This window comes from Pholcus phalangioides, unplaced genomic scaffold (genome assembly GCF_987345545.1).
Source record: "Pholcus phalangioides strain wild (caught in Gottingen) unplaced genomic scaffold, Ppha-v1.0 ptg000007l_1, whole genome shotgun sequence".
Classification (NCBI taxonomy): domain Eukaryota; kingdom Metazoa; phylum Arthropoda; class Arachnida; order Araneae; family Pholcidae; genus Pholcus; species Pholcus phalangioides.
Window position 1 is genome coordinate 47,952,929 of NW_028301600.1, and position 26,870 is coordinate 47,979,798.

The 26,870-nt window shown below is 33.9% G+C and overlaps 1 protein-coding gene across 2 annotated transcripts in view; it reads left to right on the plus strand.

Moving 5' to 3' along the window:
- Positions 1–26,870, plus strand: part of LOC149085392 (2-hydroxyacyl-CoA lyase 2-like) — an 81,490-nt gene that overhangs the window by 13,172 nt on the left and 41,448 nt on the right. For both annotated transcript variants that reach the window (XM_089233384.1, XM_089233385.1), the window contains 4 exons: positions 7,192–7,270; positions 18,619–18,710; positions 18,903–19,041; positions 24,772–24,883. In XM_089233384.1, the coding sequence (XP_089089510.1) occupies positions 7,192–7,270; positions 18,619–18,710; positions 18,903–19,041; positions 24,772–24,883 (422 nt within the window). The remainder of the gene's footprint in view (positions 1–7,191; positions 7,271–18,618; positions 18,711–18,902; positions 19,042–24,771; positions 24,884–26,870) is intronic.

Here is a 26,870-nt window from a genome sequence, read left to right on the forward strand (position 1 = left end):
TTTTGAAGTTGCGTCACAATAAAAGCAAACTCTTTGATAACATTATTTGTCCTCCCTGCAATTTTATTTCTTGGGGCCACAAATGGAATTAGCTTGAGGCCCCCTCCCCAGGCTTCCGACAATGTATAAAATGGGGTTAAACTTTGTAATTTGCTGCTCATCTGTGGAACAACAGAAAAAAAACCTTCAATGGCTGTTTCCAGCTATTTTTTTTTTACAAAAAACAAACTTACCACGTCCGATTTATGTGTTCCTTATGTTAATTATTTTTTAAATTGTATCAATTTTCCCTGACTGGCTGTACTTGATAAAACATTCATGTATCCTTTAACAGAATAGAAAAGTTTGTAAAAGAATGTATGGACTGGAGAAACAGCGTCTTCACCATCAGGAGTTGTGGCACAAAAGCAATCTATAAATTCAGGGTGTCTATAATCATGGGAAAACTGGCAAAATCCTAGAAAAGTAATGAGAAAAAGGTCACAAAATAAGGGAAAAATCGGGAGTGAAAACAGATGTACTTGGATTGAATTTTTTGTGAAAATAGGATCATTCTATTAAATTTCTAATCGTTTAATCATTTTCTTTAGTTTTTATCTCTATAGTTTAAATTAAAAATAATTTAAGTCTATAATTTTTAATCACTATAAAATTTCTTAGAATTTTGAATAAATATTCTAAGAATAACCCAGCAAAAGAAGTTATCTCAAAGTATGTTGAATCAAACTGAAGTAATGATCAAGAGCGAACTCAAAAAGAAACACTTATCGTTTCAAATATGGAGTGGGTAAATTCTGGTAAAAGAAATAAGATGAAACGTTCAAGTTCCTTTAATTAAGCACAATTTAGACTTGCATCAGTGGCAAAAACAAGAAAAACAATTACTTTTATAATGAGTGTTTCAAGTCTCCCCTTTAGGGATTTTTTTTAAATTAGTGATTACCACATCTACAAGCTAAATGAAAAACAATTTTCAAATTATTTTTGGAATCTATGTTATCTAATACCGTGTGTTTTTACTGGTAATGGTACCATTTTTTAGTCACCATGGCAACCTGGCGCTTGTCCAGTCCTGCATTTAAAAATTGTTAACCAGTCAGCTGTCCAATTAATTTCTCCTTTTTCCTGCATTTGTTTGAAGCTAATAAAATGAATTTTCCTGATTATATTTTTTAATAAATACTTTAAACTGACTTCATGTTCTTAACTGGTTTTAAACATCATCAACAAAGTAAAATCATGATAATTGAAATTATTACTAATTCGTTTTAAAAAATTGAAATAATTGGTCACAATGACATATGCTGTTGTAACCACCTGGCTGGTTAACGGTGATATCAAATAAAACATAGTTAAACTTGACATCTGCTTAAGTAGATCTCCTCCTTCAAGGCCCTTTGGGAGGGCCTACCAGCCATACTCATATTGGAACCATGCTATTTCGAGTGGAGGAAAATCGCCATAGTGATTGTTGAACTAACTGTATGGAGAATTTGATTTTAATGAAAATATTTGAAAGTGTGCTTTCACAAAAGTGACCCCCCCCCCACAAACAAAGTGTGAAGATACATTGTCAGGAGTTTAATAACATTAGAGCAGGGGTAGCCAACATTGTTCCTTTTTCACAATTAAGATTATTTTTATGCTCCTGGCACTCTACGAATTCCAACATGCAGTTCCATTTTTACAGGGCAGGAGCATTTCCCTCACCCTCACAAATTATTTAGCTGTCCTCTTATTTTTGTAAAGCTCATCTCGTCACTTTTGAATTCAAAATTGTTTTCATTTTTGAGGCATAAATTTGATTATCACAATGCAGATTCTCTATTTACGTATATTGATAGAAGTTCATTTTATATGCACCATGTTGGATACAGGTACTAGAACCCAAAGGCTCAGGGTGCTTGGGCCCTCCAATAAACTTCTTAAGAGGGATAAGCCACCCAAGAATTTGAGGATATACAATGGAGTGCATGCCCCTGTGCAGTCTTATACAGTAACTCTGGCCTCAAAGATGAAAAACCAAACAGATGTATTGAATGCAAAATAATTTTAAAAAATTATTAAGAATGCCTACTGTACAAGCTTGATAGCCTTCAACTCTATCATTCATGAGAAAAGAATTGTTCGAAAGTTTCAGAGAAAAATGAGATGAAATTCCTTCAATTTTTTAAGTCTTGTGTGTCATTCTTGATACTGTGACGTGTCACGTGCTGCAGTTTGACCACCCTTGCATCATAGAAAGAGAATCAGTTCTTCCAAAAAGTAACCCAGTAAATGAAGTGACACATTATCTGGATGACCCACTAACGAGGTTTAACTGCATATATACTTATTGACAAATAAGACTGACATGGAGAAACATATGTAAGTTTGAAAAAAAAATCTGATTTTTGTTTTCCTCAGATTAAATAGTAAGTACTGATGCCAATGGCTTGAACAAACAAGTCATTCAAAAGAATCAATTAGTTTTTGCAGCTGTCAAAGTATGTTGTCAATATTGGCTTGAGCTATTCAGAGAGACTTAATTTCTTGAATATGTTTACATTGGAAGAACTCATGTGTCTGGAGGACATGATTGAAGTGTTTAAAATTTTCAATGAGATGGATAGGATAGACCATAAATTGTGATTTATATGCCATCAATCGACTGCTTCCACAAGGTGATACTAGTATCGATTGGTAAGGGATAACTCAAGGTTGTGGTGTCGCAGAGAATTTTTCTCCAATTGGATTGTTAATAAATGAAATAGCCCACTCCCAGCGGTAGTCAATTCTAACACAATTGACACATTTAAAAAGAAATACAATGAAAATGTTGAGGTAAATCGAGAAGCTATCCATTCTTAGATAAGACAACCATAAATATTTCTTATGGGCATTGTATTTTATTTTGTCATGTATATATAGTCTTTAGTTTTTATGATTGTATTTTAAATTGGGTTGCTGTATTTTAGAAATATATGGCATCTATATGAGTATATTTTTTTTTAGCCACCTCATTGGGCATTTTGCCTGTTGTGGTCTTGTATTTGTGTCAGATTTAACCATACCTAAAACTCTTTTGTGCTTGTCTTGTAAAGTTTGTTTTTTGTGACTTACATGCTTTTCCATGTCAACAGTGATTCAATGGCCTGAATGCATACGTATGGGATTCTGTGGTACAAATTTATAAAGCATCTATTGATAAAAATTTTAACTGATTTTTCTACATCTTCTCATGAGGAAAAAAAAAAATTTTTAATCTCATTTAAATTTAGATGAACTTCTTTAGATTGAACTTCTCCCATTTTTCAAGTTTTTATGGTTGAAAGGCCAGGTTCAGAATTTTTCTGAGATGCTGTAACAGTCCACATTATAACAAGCTCACAATCGCAGAAAAAATTTTATAACCAAGGTTTAGGTTTTTGACATGACAAGTGACAAACTGATTCAAACTGTCAAAAACCTATGAATGCTTTTGGATGTTTTGAACTTAATAAGTATATAACATGGTGAAAAACTTACTTTTTTTGCATATTACAATGTTTTATTTTTAAACATAAATTTATTACAATAATTAAAACAAGATTTTTATTAGGATTTGCAATTTTGAATTTTTCGAAATAAAGAGTCTAGAACGTACAAAATATAATTTTATTGTTTATTTATCTAAACTACATATTACCTGTGTCCAATTTGCTAAGCAAAAAAGAACTGTTTATTCAAAATATGTGTGATAGGGCATCAGGGTTAGGTTTTGACTTCAGAAACCAATTCAGTATTAAAACATTCAAAAACTTATTGTCAAGGCTCTCAAATAGTTATTTTAACCTGATAGATATGTTAAATAACAAAACACTTTCTTTTATTTAGATTGAAGTGTTTTATATTTTGAATAACAATTACTGGGAAAAATATTTATTTTGATATTTAAAATTTTCTGATCTGCCCAAAATTTTATTCCATGTAAAAATTCTCGTGCTACATCTGTTTGATATGCTAATTAATGTATTTGTTCATATAAAACTTAGATCATATATGTTGTATAAATTCTGAGTTTTAAAAAGTATTTTCGATCAAAGTAGAGCTGGCAGGACTTGATACCTAAAGCATTACAGGTGTATTTTACACATTTAGATATAGCTTCAATTGCAAAATGATTGCATTATAAATGCTAATAAATATACCATATCATGGTTATTCTTAGTTAATTTCTAGTTATTCCTACTTTCCGCTGAGAATAAGTTACAGGAGTTTCTTAAGCATCATATACAAGCCAGCATTGCCAAATTAAAGAATATTTTAGTCCTACAATTTAGTATTTTCATTGCTAGATATATTCTAATGTTATGTACAATAGAGATATTGTTTTAAGTATCAGTGGTTATCTAGATAATTTACTAACAGAGAAATCAGCATTACATGTATGATGAAAAAGAACTTTTTAAACACCTATCTCAGTGGTTCTGAACTGGCTGCTCGATGAAAATAAAAAAAACAGGAAATTTGAAAAAAATACATAATTTAAAAATAATAAAAATAAATTAGTAACTTTGATGAATAAATAAAAAATAGGTCTACAGGCTCTGGCATAGAAATTATATACCAAAAAGAGCTTTACACGCGTCAAAAAAAAGTTGAGAACTGCTGACCTATGTGATAAAAAGAGTACAGCAGATGTTTATATCTACACACACATATAAGCAGTTAGGGGCCGTTCAAGTATTACGTAAGCAAACTTTTAGTCATTTTTGACCCCCCCCCCGTCCCGTCCCGTCACCAAAATTTCGTTATCAGCTCTGCCTCTGAATCCTAACGCGTATTGGGGGGATCAGAGACGGACACATGGGGGGGCTCATGCCCCCTCCTACAATCAAAAATTTATTTTTTAAATTGAAATTTCGGAAGAAAATACCTTTATATGATTATTATAATCAATTTCTGTTAATTTCAATGTTGTTTGAAGGCTATGAACGTAAAATTTATCTTTAATAAATTCATTGCGGCCTACCCTCTAAGCCATATAATGATAAATCTCATAAAGGCTGGCCCTTAACCTGCGGACAAAATATGGCCCCGGGGGGTTATCTGATGCAGCCTGTCCTCCTCAAACCTAATTTTGTAAAGAAATGCACTAAGCGGCACATCTACAGATCACTTAAGTGTCCCGTGGTACAATTCCAGAATATTTAAGCAGCCTGTGGTACATTTTCAGATCACTTAAATGACCCGGGACACAGTTCCAGAACACTTAAGCAATCCGTGACACATTTAGAGATCTCTTGAGTGACATGTGACGTAGTTTTAGAGCACTTAAGTGGCCCCCAGTGCGGTTCTACATCACCGCGGCACATTCTCCGATTATTTAAGTGATCTGTGGCATATAATTACGGATCACTTGAGTGATGCGTGGCACAGCTCCAGATCACTTGGATCCGCGAAAAATTTAGATATCACTAAAGTGGCTCTGTATAGCACTTATCAATGGGGGGGGGGGTGTCACTTCAAGTGCCCACAAACTATCGAAAGGTTTTTCTCGTTTTTGGTGCACAGAGTAAGATGCTATTAAAAATATTTCATATTTTCATAAAGGGTGATTGATGATGTAAGGATTATTCCCCTCGTCATCAAAAGTCCGCAAATTGGAAACACCCTCCCCCCATCGATGATGACGTAATACTTGAACAGCCCTTAAAGATTATTTTGGAGGGTCAAGAATCATCTTGAATTAAGGAATATCAAATCATTCCATAGTGTTCCCTTCAGTGTTTATACTATGCTTTATTAAAATTGTATATCTTATAAGAAAAAACATATATATTGTCCAAAATAATTCTGTAGAGAGCAGAAAATTATAACCATATTACATAGCTGCCAAGTCTCTCAAATTTTCCGAGAGTCTCCCGAGTTTTAGCTTCATCTCTCGACCTCCCGAAAAGTTCTTAAATCTTCCAAATTTTTAAAAAATCACAAAAATCCCTAATTGCCTCTAAAAATTCCCTACTTCATTTAAAAAGAATCCCAGCTTCTGAAAACAATTCCTAAGGAATTTCTTGTGGGGCAAAAAGCCTTTTGCCTCTGTTGCCCCCCCCCTTTCGAAATGACGTCACACGTCGTAAATGGGGGAATAGTGAATAAAAATTCCTTTTTAAGAAAGTTTTACAAACCCTCTGATGGTAACAAGAAAAGTTGTTTGTCTTATCGTGCAGGGAAATAGCTTAGCAGCCAATGGTCCTGGATAATATTTGAGTGACTGCGCATGTAGTCAAAACTTCCTCTTTTGTTGAAGTTATGTACGTGCGATAACAGAACATGGATAGTGATAAGCAAAAAAATATTCAATTTTAAAGATACTTATTCCCGATGAATTTCCTTTCATCGAACGTTCCAGAAAAAGGCAGACTTTTTCTTTTTGTATACGTTGTGTTAAGGACATACGCATCGGTCACCATGACCAATGCGATGACTAACATCATCACCCATGTGAAATCAAAAAAACATCAAGCATGTGTCACAAAAAGTCTGTATTCTTTACAAATAGATGCTTTTTTCCCTTCATCTTCCAGTGATTTTGGGGTCATTCACGCAGAATATTTGTTCACATCGTTTCTGATTGAACACAATATTTTTTTAGATCACCATTGAAGTTTTGACCTCCAATTTCACTTGTTTTTGCGTAGGGATTTTATTCCCAAGGGTTTAACTTCCATGTGTGTAAAATCCTTATTTTATTTGGAAAAATCCCTTTTGCATTTATTAGGGAGTGGTTTTAGTATAAAAAACGGGTCCACGTGAAAATCTCCCTAATTTTCATTTTCAAAAGTTGGCAGCTATGATATTAAGTATTTATTCTTTCTATAACATAGTCACTTTAAACAATACATGCGATTAGCATGTATATTTCCAATAAGAATTTTTATATTGAAAAGCAATATTTGAGGTTTTTGACATGACTGGCTCACAGCAGTTAATTCTTTAAAACATTTCTGCATAGCATTTTGTATTCTCAAACTGATCTAGCCAGTGAATCAAGCAATTAAATTTCTCAATTATTATCTTGCTGCGGAATCCCATGTGGTTTCATGGGCTCAATAACATCTTTCTAATTGAGAGGTTTTTAGCGCAGTATTTTAATGATTAGAAATTGTGTTTAACTATTTGAAAGCTCGCATAACTATTTTTATTCAATTGGTTTTATTTTATTTTCAGGTGACTGCAGTTTTTGCTGCTGATGCATATGCAAGACTATCTGGCGAAATAGGAGTTGCTGCTGTGACTGCTGGACCAGGTAAAGTAGTAATTTTATACTATAAACTGTAATTTGTCATGCAAAAAAATTATCAGTATTTCTTACAGCTAGTTTTGGTGAATATAGGAAAAAATTCTCAAATCTTAACAGAAGCTTATCCATTCTAAGCAATCAGTGAAATATTATGAACATTTGATATTTGATTGTGATATTGTTTTTCAAACAATGGTGTGCTTTGACCAATTTAGAAACAAATGGTAATGAGCAGATAGAGTTGCTCACAGAATAGTAATTATCATGTGAATAGTGATTAATAACCTCGGTTCATTTCAAGCTGTTAAATTTGTAGTCATGGAAAAATTTAATTGATTTAGTTATATATATCTGATGACTTTTGTCTGTAAATATTTTTCTTTTAGTTGATAAAGTGTTCTAAAATTTTCTGTTTTACAATTATTGTTTCAGTTTTCTCCATTATTTTATAATTCCAGTATATATTTCAAGGTCTTTATGCCATGCCGTTTCTTGGTAGTTTGTAGTTTAAGCTGTGAAAAAATGAACTGCATTCTATTTTGCATTATGTTGTCAAATGAAATGCACACAGAAGAGCCTAAATTATTTAAGCCAATCTAGACCGGACCTGCCTTGTAAAACCAAAAACTCATAATATATCCTTATTAATCACTCATACTAGTAATTACTCATATACTCCTTATTAAATTTTAAAGGTAAATAAAACAGTCATGGATTATGGAAATAACACGTTTTTGAACAAAAAAGAATATTAAGGGATCATTTTGAATTACTGTAAATGCAAAAAAATCAAATGAATACGGTATAAAATTACATTAAAATAACATTGTATTGTACTCACAATTTGCAATTTTTTTAATATTTTACTTATGTACTTTGAAAACAGTAGTTTCGCATAAAAGTATAATACTGTAAAACCTTGCCACAACGATAATTGATATAACGATAAATGCAACTGCAACGATATTTTTCAAAGCTTGTTTTGAAATGACTGTAAAAAAGCAGTATAAACACCCTTCTTGGCACTGCTTGGTGCCAATGACGTCAAGTCTACTGTAACCCTGCGAAGGAGAAAGGGAAATAAAAAAACTTTTTTTTACTAACCTATTTTTTCCCATTCTTCTTTCTCCACCGCACAGCAATAATCCACATTAGAAATCGAAATAATCCTTAAATCATACACGTGAAATAATCCAAAACGCACGGAATTGAATGAACGGTAAACTCATACTACTGAATTTTTTTTAAAAAGTCACGAAAATACAAAATTAAAATTGCCAGAAAAATAAATTCTGCTGAGTTTCAAGTTATTAGGTTTTGGCCCAACAGAAGCTGTTTAACACCATCAAGAATTTTAAAAAAATCAGTTCTGAAATGTGACTGTGAGCAGAATATCCTGCAACAACGCGCGATGAAAGTGAAATGACACGGTAGTTCAACAATGCATTAGCGCAGAAAACGTTAGAGGACGTTGTATAAGACATAAGAGAGAACGTAAAATTCCTACAGCTATAACCATAGATGCGATTTTGCTTTTGTCATGATGCCTCAACTCCGAATATTAATTTTAAAAAAATTAATACCACAATATAATGTATATTGCAAATATATATTTTCACACATATAATGTAATATATACACAAAAAAAAAGTTTTTGACTACTTTATTAGTAACTACACCTGAGGCTTGCAAACGGCTTTGCTCCTCCAGCCGTTGAAGGGGCCCCTGCTGCCCCTGTACTGAAAATATCAACTCTATTTTCACCACAACCAGAAACATGGCAATATTATTTCACTAAGCAGGATTAAAGCCCTAGCAGACAGAGAAGGCAGTATAATTCAGTTGAAGCAGGCAAGCACAGCGAAAATAAACGTTTCCAAGGTGCTACAGTTGGCGACTTTCTGAAAGGGTCTAAACTGCATGCCACCCAATGACTGTAGTCTAATATTAAACTATCGCCTCTCAATATAATGATAATAATGCTCAACACTGATTTTGTTCTTGAAGATATTTCAGTGATTTTGGGGCACTGATTCCAAATCTGCATTGGTTTTGTCAGTTTTTGAGATAAATTGAAAATTATATTTCATTGGTAATACCATTAGCAGCATACACATCACATTGAAACTGTACATTATAAATAAATACAGTAAATCATATGTATATATTTGCAAAGATATTTCAGTGATTTTAGTCTTTCTTGGGGTGCATATTTCAAAACTGGTGTTGGTTTTGCTGAATTAGCTCTAACTTTCGATATAATGCATGCTGTCAACAATGTACTTTGTATGCTGCTTATGTATTACCATCGAAATTTAATTCTTGCTTTACCTCAAAAACTTCAGCCAATCTGACAAAATCAATGCCAGATTTAGAATTACCACCAGCACCCCTGAGTGGCATGGTGGTAAGATGCTCGTCTACTACCGTTAAGGTTGCTATCACAGTCCTGGGTTCGAACCTGAGGGAGGATATGGATAACATATTTTCCCTAACAAACTTAGAGCAACTTCCAACCGACAGCACTTTCATTTCCAACCCATCTCATTAATGGCAGTAAATCGCATTATAGCTATATGGCCAGAGTTGGTGTTTGGTGAAGTAGATTCAGAATCAGCAGCCCCAATATACCCTATAACCATTAAAATTTCCTGAAGAACATGGAAAAAAAATTTGTTGAGCAGTGTAATCCCTCAGTAGCAATATTTTTTCTTCGTCTGCAGAGTATCGCTATATCAAGGTGTCACTGTATATAATAATGTAAATGTTTAAAAGGTAATTTATCTCGTAACGTAAAGCCAAGCTCGACAAATCACAAAAAAGTCTAGGCTCCAGAAGAATTTTTTATTCAACAAAAAAAATTTACCTGAAGAAAAAGGTCAAAATGATGCTTTTGACTTTTTGAGGACATAGTGACCCTCTTTCATGTTGACAGATAATGCTGCTATAAATTCCACACACACACACATTTTGTGCTGCTCTCAGCTTGCAATTTTATAATTACACAAAGAAAATTTTTTAGGCTCCAATACCAATTTTTCAGTTTCCATGAGGTCTTGGCACCTGGGATTCATCCAGCCCTTTTGTAAAGGTCTTGCTATATGCTGAGGTTTTAAATGAATCAATTTGTGGAAATTGTCAAAGCATTTTTTTTTCATTTTTTATGGTGTTTTACTGCATTCCTTTTTTCAAAATTAATATATGAAAATCACTTTTGGCAACCTAAACCTCAGTTTATCAACACCCTATTGTACCAGGTGTGGCTCACACACAAGATAAAATTCACACTTGTGAAAGACTTTTTTTCTGCACCCCCTCTTGAGCTATATATTTCTGTAACTCAGAACCATACCATTGTATGTCCATTTTTGTCAATTTTGAGATATTACTATATTCTTGTAGTTCTCATTCCATAGTTAGTATAATTATTGTTTTCTCTTCATACTGTAAAATCAATCAAATGAGCATATGATAGTATGGTTCTGAGGTACAAATTCATTTATCCTAAACCTAATTAAATATCTATTCTAATAGAGAAGCTTCTGACCAATACCCATATTTTACTCTTATGACTTGCATCAGTCAATTTTTGTGTAATAGATATTTTTTAAGTACATTTTCCTTGAATTTTACTTTTACGCTCATCTGATTTATGTGTAGTTTTATTTTTTATTCCCTTGTATTAACACATAAGTGAGAGATCACTGTAATGTATTTCTGAATACATTTGAACCCTAATAATCCTAGTTAATTTATGTCACCTAAATAACTCAGATTCTTGAAAACTCAGAATAAGCAAACTTCATATCATAGAATGAATGCAATAAATACAGGGTGATCAGCGAATAAGCCCTTATTTCAAAATTAAATATCTCTACAACAAAGATCAATAGAATTATGCGGTAAACAGTACGTTTATTAGCAAAACTGTAAGAATGTTGTACAGAAATTTCGAAAATTTAGTTTTTTTTTTTAATTTTTTAAAATTTAAAAAAAAAAAATACTGGAGATTTTAGGGTTCCGAAAATCCTCATTTGTGTGAAGAGAAACCACTGCATTCGCCTAAAGTTACTGCATGGGCTGCGGTATGCGCCATGTGTGCTGACAAATTGTTCCAAAATTGTAACGTAACATTCAGTAGTAATCGTTTCTCGCACGAAGAAGGGGCCGATAATGCCTCTGGCGCATACTGCAGCCCATGCAGTAACTTTAGGCGAATGCAGTGGTTTCTCTTCACACAAATGAGGATTTTCGGAACCCCAAAATCTCCAGTTTTGTTTTTTTTTTTAAATTTTAAAAAATTAAAAAAAAAACTAAATTTTCGAAATTTCTGTACAACATTCTTAGTTTTGCTAATAAACGTACCGTTTACCGCATAATTCTATTGATCTTTGTTGTAGAGATATTTAATTTTGAAATAAGGGCTTATTCGCTGATCACCCTGTATATAGGCCTGCAGTGCAATAAATTCAATAAGCCAATTTTCAGAACCATACAAAACTGGAAACAAGTACATATTTTTTTTACCACTCCTTTTACTTATACAGTAAAACCTCGTTAAGTCGTCACCCTAATAAGTCGTAATTTTTCTTCACTCTTCCACCTCTCATAGACAACAATGTTATTAAATCCTTGTTTACTCGTCGCTAATTTTGGTTAAGTCGTCACTATGAAAAAGTTTGAGAAAGAGGAACAGACTATTTTTATGGCTCCCATTAAAAAAAGAACTTGTTAACAGCATTGCCATATGCTTAAAAGTCACCATAAAATCCTATATATCCATACGGAACAGTTTAAGTAACAAAAGTTACGCTGGGGAAGTTCATTTGCCGACTAAGGTTTTTGGAACGTTGAGGAGTGTTCAAGATAGATCTCGTTTCAGCATGGGCTCTACTGGAGAAACCACGAGACACCCAGGCTCTGTCGCAAGAAGCAACGTAAGCACTTCGGCCCCCCAGGGCATCTCCGGCAAAACCAAAATTTATTGATACATCAAAGATTACACATAGTGCAAGGAAATCAAAAATTATGTAAATCGAAGAATCAAATTAATCAAGTCAAAGTGCAATGGCCATGGATAATAAATAATCATAGAAAGGATGGACTCTACTAATTTAGGGCTTGAAATTTAAAGAAAATATCTTTGTTGAAAAAAATTAGACATTCTTTCCCAAGTTGAGGTCTTCTGTTTACTTTTCCCTGCCCAGGGCCCCTCCACCAAGTCAAAAGTGTTTGAGATTACTTTGTAGTTGCATCATGAACTACTGATGAAGAATTCAAACACTAAAATTAAATTTTATGTATATGTAAAATTAATGTGCAATAGAGAGTTCTATTATGAAGAAAAGCTACTTATTAAATAAAAATTACTAGCATAAATCAAAGTGTACAGTACATTTACCACAATAATTTAAGTAATACGAGATAAAAAAAGGTAAAAAATTGCTATTATTTATTCTTTCGCGATCTATAAATTTTATTAATATTGTTATTTTGATTCATACTTTAATAAATTTCATATTACTTTAAATTTATACGATTTTCACAACATTGCACATTGAAACTGACAGCACTTCGCTTAAGCCGTCATAATTTTTCGATAACTTGAGGTAACGACTTATCGAGGTTTTACTGTATATATAAAATTCTCATTCCCGCTAGTTCTCGCATATTTTAACTGTACATTTTTATAGTTCACAATGGATCTGCTTACCTCTCTGACACAAAGTAGAGTGACCTAAACTGAAGTGGTGAACAAAACAACAAAGCAAATCATTCCAGGATTAACCAGTCATCTGGCTACAACGGCATACAATGTCTCTGCCATGCGTAACTGTGGTGCCTATGACGTCATGCTGATTTTCTGTCTATATCAAATGGATATGCAGATTTACAGAAAATTCACTGACCAACAATTCATAGACAGAAGATTCACAGTTGAAAAAGTGCAGACAACAGTTCCATATGAGTGAGTTACTCAGTGGGTGAGCGAGCTAGCTAATGAGTCTGTTAGTGAGTGGATGAGCAAGCAAGCTACTGAGTCCATGAGCAAGGAACCCTTTAATTATAGATATGTAAGGAATGAAAATCATGTCAAAAATTATTATTTAAATATTGTATGTTTTGAATGAAAATTACCAATTATGTAATGAAAACTGTCAAGAAAATTATATTCCCTCTAACATTGCCCAAAAAGAGTGTTATTTTTTATTTCATTTTTTGAAGCTCTAGTTTTGAGAGCGAGTTTTCGAAAATGTTTTTTATCACCCAAGAAGTTTTATGTCCAAGAATTGGATGTTTAAAATGAGATAATTTCATACACTTTCGAACTCAAGTATATGGCTTTGAACAATAAGAGGCTAAGGCTTTCTTTTATCAGTTTTGCTGATGAATAAAATTAGAGACTTATCTTTATATTCCCTTTATTCCATTAATTATTTTTTCCAGCACCAGTAGTAAGACATATATGGCTTATATTAAAGTTATACTTTTTGAGTGCCCTTAAAACATATGCATGACATTAACCATATAATATCTGCCCTATATATATCTCCTGCTGATGCTGAAAAAAAATTAATGGAATAGAGGAATTATAAAGATAAGTTTAGTTTTCTCCATCAGAAAAACTGGTAAAAGAAAGCCTTTGCCTCATATTGTTTGAAGCCATATGCTTGAGTTCAAAAACTGTATGAAATTATCTCATTTTCAACATCCAATTCTTGGACATAAAACCTCTTGGATGACAAAAATCTTTTTGTTTTTAATTAGCACTTATTCTCAAGAGATCTTTGTGATCTGTTCAAGAAAAACTGGCTCATGAAACTAGAGCTTCAAAAATCGAAATAAAAAAATAGCACTCTTTTTGGACAATGTTAGAGGAGATATAATTTTCGACACAGTTTTCATTATATACATGTTTTAGTGATTTTCTCGACAGTTTTTATTACATATATATTTAATTGATAATTTTTATTCCTTAAATATTTATAATTAAAGGTTCTTGCTCAGATTCAGTAGCTCACTTGCTCACTGACTTGCTCACTCGTGTCAGACTGTTGTCAGTGAATTGTTGGTATGTGAATGTTCCATCTGAATTGTTGCTTTGTGAACTTTCCCTGTGGTGAATTGTCGTTGGTGAATTTTCTGAACCCAGGATATGACAGAATAATTCGTCATATAGCTGCTGCCATTTCCTAAGGCATCCTTCTACATTATTTGCTCACTAGTAGATGACAATCATATCTCAAGAAATATATTTCCTGCATTCATTTTGAACTTGAACAACCTATGTAACCACTCATTGTTTACAATTAAGAATTCAATATTTCTATTTGGGATAAGTTAGTGATTTCAATTATTTTTTAATTTATTTTTATTTTGAAAAACAGGAAAGAACATGATACGTTGTGTTTTCATGTATTTGTGAAAAAATTCAATCAAAAATATTTTGTTCTCTTCAAACTTTAAAAAAAAAGAAAGAAAATCGTCACGCATCTACATAAAAAGGGTGTCGTGAATAGCACACAGAGATTAACTGGCCAGATGACTGGTTAACATCTGCCAGCTGAGGAATTTTAAAAAAACTTTTGAAAATTGCTCTTGGAACAGAAAACTTCACCATTCCTAGTCATCTTTTAGAAATATGAAACTTAAATTATTCGGGCTTTACTGTATTTTTTAATTGCCTGTCAGAGATGCCATTGATGCTCTATAACGAGTTAAATACCCGGAATTTCGGAAAAGGACGCATAAAAATTTTGTTCACACATCCTCTGGGACGCATTCTTTTCTAGTTCTAAGAAGAAGAAAAAGTAGAGAGAAAAACTTCAACTTTTTCACCTGTCTTTTTACCGTCTATCATGATTGCGCGACCTTGAAAAAGTGGTTTTACTACTTTGTACTGTATTGATGTACATGCTGGTTAATGTAGAAAGGATATCTAGTTGCTTCTGTGAATGAGGGGCTGTGTAATTGTCAAATTTTGGAGTTTTTATATTCTCCTGCGGATTTTCTCCCTTCCTGTCACATACTGGAAATTACTGTACTTTCGCGGCTATCTGCTGGCATTCAAAGACATCGTCTATACGGCGTAAATTCGCCTTGTTCCTACAATATTGCGAATGTGCATTTTTTTTTTCTCAAATCGTACAGGATTGGAACGCCCATTCAAATTGTGAAATGTTCCCGCGATCGTGGAAAAACAATCAATCTTAAACTTGACCTTGAATATCCAGTTTTGCATCTAGCTGCTATGTGGTAGTTACTGTTTCGCATCGCGAAAATCACAGATGTGTATGCAGAATTGGTTTTTGGAGGAGCAGAAGGATCTAATTCTTCACAGAAAGTTTGGGTCACTAACATTCAAAAGCAATTTTAAATTAACATTGTATAAAATAAATTATTTTATTCCAATATTTTAATTGTCTACAAAAATAGTTTTAATTTTTGATCTTCGCTGGGGGGAGGCTCCTTATAACTCCTCCCCCAAATTTTGCTTTTGGTGAAAATCCGGGTTTGGAACCCGCGATTGCTCAATGGTAATCAGCTAAAAATGTGATTTTCTAAGGTTTCAAATTTTGAGTTAGCTATTCCTTTGTAAAACTTCTGGTTGCCACGGCAGACCTACAACACAAATATGTATACATTAAACTTCAAAAGCATGCATTACCAGTTTAGAGGATAGATGCAGGGTCCCAACTGAGAGGGGGAGGGGCAGGCAGGTCTAGTGTCCCGGGCTCTGGACTACGTGGGGGGGGGGGGGCACCAAAAATTCACCCTTTATAACTGCTTCTATATTACATGGGTGTGTTAAAATGTGTGCTTGCCCGTTCGAGAAAGTACCTAGTTGCGACGCTAGATAGATAGCACCACCTACTGAACACATAAACACGCCAAATGCTGGGCACACACACACATAAACACACTATTAAGTTTCTCCAACACAAATCTGGCATAGCTCCCATATTCAGGTGTGAAAATATGTGGCAGTTAAATGGCGACAGATCAGAGTGGTGGACCATCAGGGAGGGAAAATAAAATCATTTTACCAGGAAAACCAAAGTATGAATAGAGGATCAGAAAACTGCCTGGGAGAGGAGAGAGAATCTCATTTGCTTTAAATTTAATCAGAAGATATTATTAAAAGAGCTAAGATTTGTTTAAAGAAATGAAAAATCAATTAGAATGGGATTTATATATATATAGATTGATTTATTAGTAAATATATAAATGTGTGCCTCCAACTGTTAATTAAAGTGGATCCTTCTTACGTTTTCCAAAAAAAACGTCATAAAAACTCTGTAAATAGGAAAACACTTTAAACTGGAAATCTTAATGAGAATTACTTATTGTTAGGACTATGAAAATAAGTTGTACCAAGTGGAAAAACATTCTAAATAGGAGGAGTGTTATAAGCGGGATCAACTGTATATTTGTTTTGGATTTATTACATGTGCGGAATTCCGTACATTAAATTCTCAGTGCTCATGAGCTTCATTGCAAGCTTTTCCTACTAGTAGACAATGAAAGTAAATGAACCTTTGAATAGAACATATTTTTAGAAATGAATTACCTGATTCACAGATACCATCTTCTCCTACCCAGAACATGGCCAACCGCTGAGTTTCAATGAAGAAATGTAAGCAGGTGATCAAAGACCTGGGGCATGCTGGAAGAAAATTTATAGAGATACCAGTGAATTTTATGGGGGGCATAATTTTTTTCAAGATAAATTTTATTGAGAGGGACCCACTTTCACTCAAAAAGGACCCAGATTTTTCGAATGACCTGGGTCCTCAGGTAAATTAAAGTACAGTGACATCTCTGCTTGTAATGCAACTAAAACTTTTGCATACCCGGTATGTTTTTGTTTTCCCATACGACAATAAGGAATGACAGAATTTTTCTCTCTTTATATGAACATTTATTACATTAATTTTATATTAATTACAACAACAATTGATCGATGATTTCCAGAACTGATAATCACAATGCAGAAATTTTAAATGTTTACATTAATAAGATTTAAAGTCAAAATATCACAGTCATTATTGAAATCTCTCTACCAATACAATGACTGAGAAAAATATCCACATGACTAAAAGGTCAGTAACGTCCACGTTGTCACCATTCTCGACACCTAGAATTCACACAGGACCACATTGCGGGAACCCGATTACTGCAAGCACGCACCCAAGCGGCCGTCACCATCTTGTCACAGGCCTGACGATCTCTCGTCGAGAGACTACTTCACCAAACACCAACTCTGGCCATATCGCTATATTGCAATTTACTGCCATTAGTGAGATGGGTTGGAAGTGAAGGCACTGTCTATCGGTGGTTGCCTTGAGTTCGTTAGGGAAAATATCTTATCTATATCCTTCCTTGGATTCGAACCCGAGACCCAGACAACAACCTTCACGATGGTAGACGAGCATCTTACGAGAGACTGGCAAAATGGTGATGAAGTACGGCACTTAACATAATCACCTCATCAGAATCGGCGAGACAGTGATAGCAAGGGGGATATAACATCGGCTGTTCATCCTTCAGATAAAATAAATGCGAAATACACAAGGTGCCTTTACATACTGCAAAAACAAAGGAGTGAGTGCTAGAGGATAACATGCAAACAGTATTTAAGGGAAACTTCCGCGACCACGCAGGGTCACCAGATTCAATCAGATTCAAGAAATAACACCTGAATTTGCATAACACAACAGTTAAGCAATCTTATCTCAAATCTGGCAACAGCGTGAGAATCGGCAGCGATTGCCAAAACATGATTATCGAGACAGATTTCAAAGAGAGCAAAATGCCAAATACTCAATGAATATAACTATATTTGAAACTAAATATGGCTTCTCTGCTAGGCCGAGGAACCCACGTTTTTTGGGACCTCCGGATCCCAAACGTAAGTAGTAATGTTCCTCTCATTTTTAGTTAATAATTCCCTCAAAGATTGAAGTCGTCATTTCTTCAAATTTGCATTGATCATATCAATCGTTGTGCTGCAATGATCGAGTCAACTGAGGCAAATCTGGACAGTATTTGCGCCATACCCTCAAAACGCTGGTTCACGTGCCCATAATATGAATATGTTACAGTAACACTAATAATATTATAGTCAGTAGAGTCACTCCATTCTAACTCACCAGAGGTCTTTGGATTCCAGACTTGGAAAAAACTAGGTCCTGACTGAATAAGAGTGTCCTGTGGAATGCATGAGGTATATTTTCATGCATCATTTTCCTGTAGTGGGTCGGTGACTTTACTCATATGATTTTAATCTTGGCTTGCATTTTGATATAAATTTTTTATTCACATAATTCAAGCAACAAATTTCATCCATGCAGGTTTAACTAACACTGTAACAGCTGTGAAAAATGCACAAATGGCTGGAAGCTCTGTCTTGGTCTTGAGTGGTGCCGCACCAATTGTATTAAAAGTAATCTTATCTTTTGTTCTTATGTAAATTTTGTTGGTTTTTTCCCATATGACTTTATTTGCTTTAATTCACTTTGTTTCACCACAGTTCTCTTTGTCATTGAGAATTTGAAATAATTTTTTGCTCAAGTTATTTGTATATTTTATTTACCATCTCTTATTGGTTATTGATGCAGTGAAAATATTTCAACAGGGTAGAGGTGCTTTGCAAGACATTGATCAGATGTCATTGATGAAGTCCTTGTGTAAATATACAGTGAGTGTTTCTCAAATAAGGGACATCATACCTTCCATACGCAAGGCTATTCAAAAAGCTACATCTGGATTGCCAGGTATGAAATGCAACATGCTCAATAATTAACCAAATACTTTGTACAGTATACACCTAATGTGATCACATCAGAACCCAGAGTTTTTGATAACAATAACCAATTGATAACTATAATCGAAAAGATATAGATAAATAAATTACCATATTGGAGACCATACCTACAAAGGATCATAGACTTGGTTGAGAGGATGCAGAGAAGAGCTACACGTGCTCTTTCTGGTACAGAAGGCTTGAGCTATGAAGAGAGTCTTGATTTCACTGCAAGTTTTTAGGGACAATTCTAGTACGACATAAGCATCAGTGAGGGGGTGGAGGTTTGTCTTTGAGAACACTCACTCACTTAGGCAATCATACGGTCATGCAGGGGTCATGAGTGCTTTTTTCGAATTTAGGTTTTTTGGTTTAAACTGGTTTTTTGGGTCTTGAAGCATTTACATTATTAAAATGAAATTTCTGAAAAATCACTCGAACTACTTATTAAAATAAAATTTAATTGGCACACTATCCTCATGATTTTTGCTACAAAATTTGCATTTGCATATTCTCTTGTCTGTCACTGTAACTTAGTTGGTAGAGCACTCAACCTTCATTTGAGGTATCTGGGTTCAAGTCCCTGTAGGGGCAGAGATGAAATTTTTGAGTTGCTGTATTTTAAGTAATATGTGACATCCATACTTGTTATGAGCATCTTTTTCTCAGCCACCTCATTGGGCATTTTGCCTGTTGTGGCCTTGTATTTTTCCTGGCATTAGGTAACCAGAAGGAAGGTTTGATCATAAGTTAAGGTGGGGGGGGGGAGTTTAAAAAAATCTTAATTTCTTAGTTGCAACATCAAGCTACAGTAATGATTTATCAAAAATCTTTGCTTTGAGAATAGAAGTCATGCTCTAGCAAAACAGAGATTATAAATCTGTTGTCCCTATAAAATGGACAAAAAAAGAGAAACACAAATAAAAAAATAAATAAAAATGCAATCAATAAAAAAAGCCTTCAGAGTATCAATGCTTGTCCAAGTTGAAAATAAACTACCAAAATAAATAGAACATGTTGTGAGTGTCGAGCATAAATAAGTTTAGTGCTGAAAAAGGCGAAATGCCACTCCGGGTTTGCCTATGTCTTAACATGGTTGAACTTGAATGAATTTTTTTCACCATTAATTTTGAACAAACTTTGCTGCTGAGTATATTTTATTCATCAGCAGATAAATAAATGCTCCTAAGAATTTTTCTTATATTTTTCAGTTGACATTAATTTTTGATTTATTTATTTTTATTTTTTTGTCCAATTTCATGAGAATGACCCTAATACCTATGATCACTAGTATAGATTGTATGATCTCTAGGTGGTTTTGTCATTCCCTGAAATGTACATGATATATGTTTATGTATAAATTAAAAAAAAATACAACTTGCACAAGAAATGTTAAATATGTTGACCACAGTATTCTGGCTATGAAGTGGAAGCATAAAAATGCTTGTTAAACAACAGATTAGAGTATGTCATGGTAATGTGCTTTCAATTCACCAAAGTTTGCAATCTGGCCATTATACATAACATTTTTAGGTACCCCACATAGCCAAAAGTTGCAACGGTTAAGGTCAAGTAAACGTGGCAGCAAGGTGTCATGTCATCCTGTTAGTGTCAGAATGGTTCTTCCGCTGTTGATTTGCTGTACAATATGCATCTTGATAAAAATTGTGCTGTCCACACACTGATATTGAAGCACCAAATGATGCCAAAGAAAATTCCACTGCTTCAGGGGTATCCGTGCAAATTTTTGTCATTCTCATCAGTTGTTCTTATTGTGGTGTTTTGGAATAAGAATTGTAATTATAATCACCCTGCATCTAGCTGATTATTTTTCATAAATCATTTACTATTGTACAATAGAATCTTGATTAACTGGGGGTAATGGTAAAAGTATTTAAAAACCATTGAATATTAAGCTTGGTGATGATATATATTACGAGATGCACTGCTTCTTTATGGAAAGAAGATGAAAATGTCTGAGAGGCAATGTGACTACTAGTACACAAGTCTTTGTTGTTTAGAGGGCATCTGGTATCTTTATTGGATTATAAGACCACCTGCCCCTAGCATGATAATGAAGTCACTGCTGTTGCTGCTTCTTTGTGAAGGAAAAAGGAAACACAAGCCTGTGAGATAATACACCACTACATTTAGATGTGTGATTCAATCCTCATTCATGAATTTGGTAAAGATAGAAGGCATCACAGAATGTAGCCCAAGGTTAGAAAATGTGGTAAGAATGAGAAATTTTGATACTGTGTATATTTTTAAGTAACTAAGATACTTTACATGAAAAAAAATGCATAATCAGCAGTCACTTTCATGATATTTTTTGGGGAAAAAACACTTGTACCGTTTACCTACCATCAGAATGTACCTCAAAAATAGAAAATGTGTTAAGAATGAAAAATTTTATCTAATAATGAACCAATATCGTATTGGAAAAAATGCTTAGGACACTTTTATGTGATGTTTTTTCTAAAAACTCAATGGTTTAAAAAAAAAAAACACTTGCTTATAAAACCAAGGTTTAAAGTTAAACCAATCAACCCTGTGGTCACTCACTTGATCTTTCATATGGTCACTCGCTCAGTCTCTCATTCAGTCACTCACTTTATCAGTCACTTGTATGGTCAGGGGCAAAAATATCTAGGGACAAAACGTTGAGGTGAAATGCTGGAGGTAATACTTCCAGATCCCATTGCATGCAGCTCATACGAAGCTGCAGCATGCTGTGGCATTTCTATGTACTTTTTTTTTTGGTAATTTTTCTTAGTGTGTCTTATATTTACCTAAAATTACAGTAGTTGGTGAAATTTTCAAATTGTTCACTTTCTGTTCCCACAAGGTAAAGCTCAAAAGTTTTCCATGACTTTGCCTTGAGTTACAGTAGACTAGCCCCAGTGATAGCATCTTTGAGCACATTCACAGTCTTAAGGTGTGATTGGTAGACCAAATCTTAGATATTACCTCCCCCCCCCCCCCCCCCAAAAAAAAGAAAGGAAGTCAGAGGAGGGTTTGCATTGGGATAAAATGGCATAGACCATTTATGAGCTCACTAGTAATGATTGGGACAGTTGAGAGCAAGCACAATAGTTCCAAACCAGCTCTTTATAGTCTTAAAAACATCAAGAGTATGATGTAAAATTGTAATTAAGTATTCATAAAGTATGCACTTAATGTACATTATTTGATGCAGTTTCACAAATTCTATACAAATTCAAGGTGGTGTAAATTTATTAATCCTCATTTTGAGGAAAAAGGTAGTTTTGCTAGAATTGTTATCATAGAGTTCCATGTTTATAATTTTGTTAGTTCTAAATTTAGTGGCTAACTATTAAGTCTGGGGCTTGGTTCATCTCTTCTTTCAACAGTTTAGCATTTCCAGACAATCAAAATTGTTGAAAATTGACTTGCACCACTCTGACTTTTAACCGCCTCATGATTCATCAGTAGTGATTATAAAGTCAGTTGTAGTTATCAATCAGTTATATTACTATAAATTTTTCAATGATCATTTCTTAGTTTAACCAAAGATTTGAAATTCACTTTAAATACCATCAAGCTATAGATTATACACTGCTTGACAAATGCTAAGGGAAAGTGTTATCTTTTGTTTTACCTAACGATTACCAACACTTTGAAGAAATAAATCTTGGCACATTTTTAATAGACATCCTGTAGTACCTGTGGTATCTTTATTGCATAAAATGAAACAGATATGGCCCACATGACCAAAAAATAAGCAAAATAAAAAAATAAAAATAAAAAGATGCTCCTTACAGCAATTATAAACAGTTATAAAAAGTGCTTGTTCTGCTGGAAATATGGACGGATATGAGTTCTTCAGTATGAAGTGTGACCACCTGGGATACTGATTCACATTTGTCATCTGTTGGCACATGCTTTTCACTAAATTGTTGAGGAGAGCCTTGAATGATTTTGCCCCATTCTCCCTTCCAGACGATTTCGAAGAAGGTTGACTTTGAGCAATACGTCTGCCGAGTGCATTCTTGACATGCTTAATGGGGTTTATGTCTGGTGAATATGCAGGCCAAGGCATATATGCTCAATATACTTTTAAGTGTGTCATCCACTTCATCTGTCCTAATGCAGGCGGGCGAGCATTGTCATCCATCAATCAAAATTCTGGACCAACCGCACAGTGGAAAAGACGAACATGACCCAGGAAATCTTACTGTACTACCACTGTGATTCTGTGATACTTCCATCAAAGATATGAAGCAGAGTTCTGCCATTGTGCATGACACCCTCCCACACTTTACTTCTTGGCCATAGCGATAAATTTCGTGGAAATTCTGCTGATGGTAATGAGTTCCCTGCTGCTCTCTCCATGGTAGCCAGTGTCCAGAATCACTGTCGATGCTGAAGAGCGATTTGTCAGAGATCATGTTTCTAGACCATTGTTGCTGATCCCAACAAATATGCGCTCATTGCAACAGTACAATCTATCTTGATGATCACGTGCTCATGCGGGAATGCATATAAAACAACATTATTCAATCACAGAGAAATTGTTCTCCCATATAGGAGAGTGCCAGTTTAGCGTCTGTCGAGCTACTCTCGTGGAATTCTCAGATCCAATTAAGTTCACAGGCAGTAAAAGGAACAATCAAGACAAATCTCAAGTCAAAACATTTATGTTACACCGCTATTCAAATGCAGTTAGCATTAAACAACTCTATCTGTTTCCATAAATTAAATTGACTCAGATTTCAAACTTAGAGTACTTTAGAAAATTTCATAAGGAACTGGAGAGATCTTTCCAAAAAAGTCAAAAGCAGTCCATGTATTTCAATATGACTTCCCAACATCTGAGTATATATAGGTTTTGCTGGCAATTGAGTATCCAATCTCTGAGGAAATTATGAGACTTACTGGTCACAACAGAAGATTCAGTTCTACAGCACACTAGGTGGCAGAGAACGCACTTCTCAACATCAGAGAATTAGTAGAACGGCAGAAAATAGTGTTAGATTATATCAATTAAACCTCTCATCCAGGTGATCACTGAACATATTATGTTAGTTTCAGGGAAGAACTGCCGACAACCGACTTCTGGAATTTATCCACACTAGTGAAGCACTATAGCAACTAAAGGACTTTTCACTCTTCAGTAAGAGTAACTTGACTCTAACACATTTTCATTATAGATAAAAGCATCATTACAATGTGATGATTAAAAACTAACTACCTGCACCAGCCAGATTATCAAGAATGAACCTTGGCACAGAGAAAAATATTTCACATGATTAGTAGAATTGAACAACAACTAGTTTTTAGTAGGTTCCAGCAGTCAAACTGCTCTTCACAACAACAAACGATTAGTATGAGAATGTGAGAACGAATGCGATCATACAGTGTTCTCAATGGATATTTATACCCTAGAAGAACAGGTTTTATCTTGGCCCAATCAGAGTACTTACAACCTCCGGCACAATTATTGTCAAAAGCATCTTTTTTTGTTCCTTATCTTTTTTTTTGCCATGTGGCAATATCTGTTCCATTTTGCATTATAAAGATGCTTTAGAATGTCTATTAAAAATGTGCCAATTTTTCATTTTTTTGAAGGATGTTTATTGTTAGTATGACAAAAAATAACATTGTTCCTCAACATTTTTCAAGCAGTATGGTTTTAACTTTTTTTTATCTATTAATTTATCATGCACTTTTTTTCTAGGTCCTGTATTTGTGGAACTACCACTTGATGTGTTATACCCATACAGCATTGTTGCTAGAGAAGTTCAATCCAAGCAAAACCAACGTTCATTTGTTGGTGGAGTTATGAGTTGGTACTATAAATATGCTTGTTAATTAGAAGTTTAGCCCTTAAAATAATATAAAGTCACTCTAAAAAATTTTATAAAATGTAAACAAAACACGTCTTATTATCGTGAAATTAGTAAGATATGATAAGTATGAATACAAAAGCAAAACCCCAAAGTTATTCAATAGATGGAACTGACAATAACCATGTAAGTAAGACAATTTTGCATACAAATATGTATAAATAATAGTTAAGACCTAAACTTGAGAAAAACACCTGTCTTTTAGTAAAAATTGCTATCAAAACTAGTTATTTTTGCCTGCACAATGATCCTGCTAAGAAAAAAAAATTATTTTGAATCCAAACCGATGTCTTTATAAACTCTACTTGTTATGTAGTCCGTAAGAAAGTTATTCCTTAAATTTTTTTTTTTTAATGAGTTTTGCATTGCAAAATGCTGTTTGCAAAAAAAAAACAATATCAATATTTGTAGTTTATAGAACAAATGTTGCTGTAATAATGAACAGAAAATTATTTTAGAAAAATTATTATGAATATCATGCAGAGTATGCGTTGAACGTTTTGATAACATCTTGGTCTGTCCTAAGAAATAGCTGCTTGTGTTTGAGGCCAAGAAAATAATTATCATCTGGTTGAAGTTTATTAAGAGTTGCAAACATGTACTACCCCTTTCAAAAAGTGTTTGATCATGAACAAAAACACTAAAAATAGTACGATGAAAATGCGAAAAACAAACAAAAACTTCTGTCTCATCATTATTAGTACAGAATTACTGAGGAAAATCATAAACCTATTCCAATTTGACTTTAAAAATCAATCCATGAACTGGCAATACCTAGGGAAAAAAAGTTTTCAATTAGCACTTTCATGAGAAATCACATGTTCACACAATCACTGTTTTAAAAAATACATATTGAATTGAAATAATATTTGTGTAGTTGAATGGTAACCAGATAATGCATAAAAAATGAATGCAATTGGGTTTTCATCATAACTTTTTCTGAAGCGCTAAGAGATGGCTATGAAAAGATATCTTTTTGTTGGTTTCATTGTTAAGTTGATAATTTCCATGTTGGAAGACAGAGTTCCTCAACAAAAAATTGCAAGGTTGTTTATCTATACTATCTTTGCAAAAAGTATCAGAAGTGATGGTGTTTTATGGAATTACGAGGAGAGATGATAGAAAACTCATTGCACTCACCTAGAAGAATCGTCATGTTACCCCGAAATAACTGAATGCAGAGTGAGCAAAGTACAAGGTTTGTGTCAGCAACTGTACTTCAAGCAATCTTTCATGAGAAGAGATTTAGGTACTGCAAATAAAAAAACCTGAACCTCATTCAAATTGGCAGCAGGCGAGGTCTCGATTGCAATGGCATGAAAAATCATGTAATCTGGAAAATTGGTGACTGGAAAATGCCATAACTAACTTTACAATGAAGAATGAAAAATCTGCTCAGACACTGGAGATGACTACGATAAATTTGTGTGGAGAAAAACAGAAGAAAACCTCAATGATTACTGTATTGATAAGAAAAAACACAATTTCTTTTGTCGTTTGTTTAACTTTGGGCATGCATGACGGACAATGGATTAGAAACACTTTGCATTGGGAAGTGTACTATGATCTCAGAAGTTCTGTATTCTACATGAATGTAATGTATTCTACATGAATACATTATTGAAAAAATTTTGATTCCAAGTATCCACAAGTGGTTTTGGTATGGTAGTTTTGTCAGATATAGCATTCTCATTGACTAAATAATTCTTACTTAATTATTATCAGTTAATAATCATTATATCATCTATAATCAAATATGATTATGCTTGAGTTTGGGGAATCTGCATTTTTCACAGAAAGTGTCATAACTTAGAGTTTTTACGCAAGTCTAGATATTACTGTACTTATAAAAAGTTGAGATACAGTGATCTCTCTCTCGCTTATGCATTGGTGCAAGGAAAAAAAGGTATATAAGGAGGCGTGTAAGTGA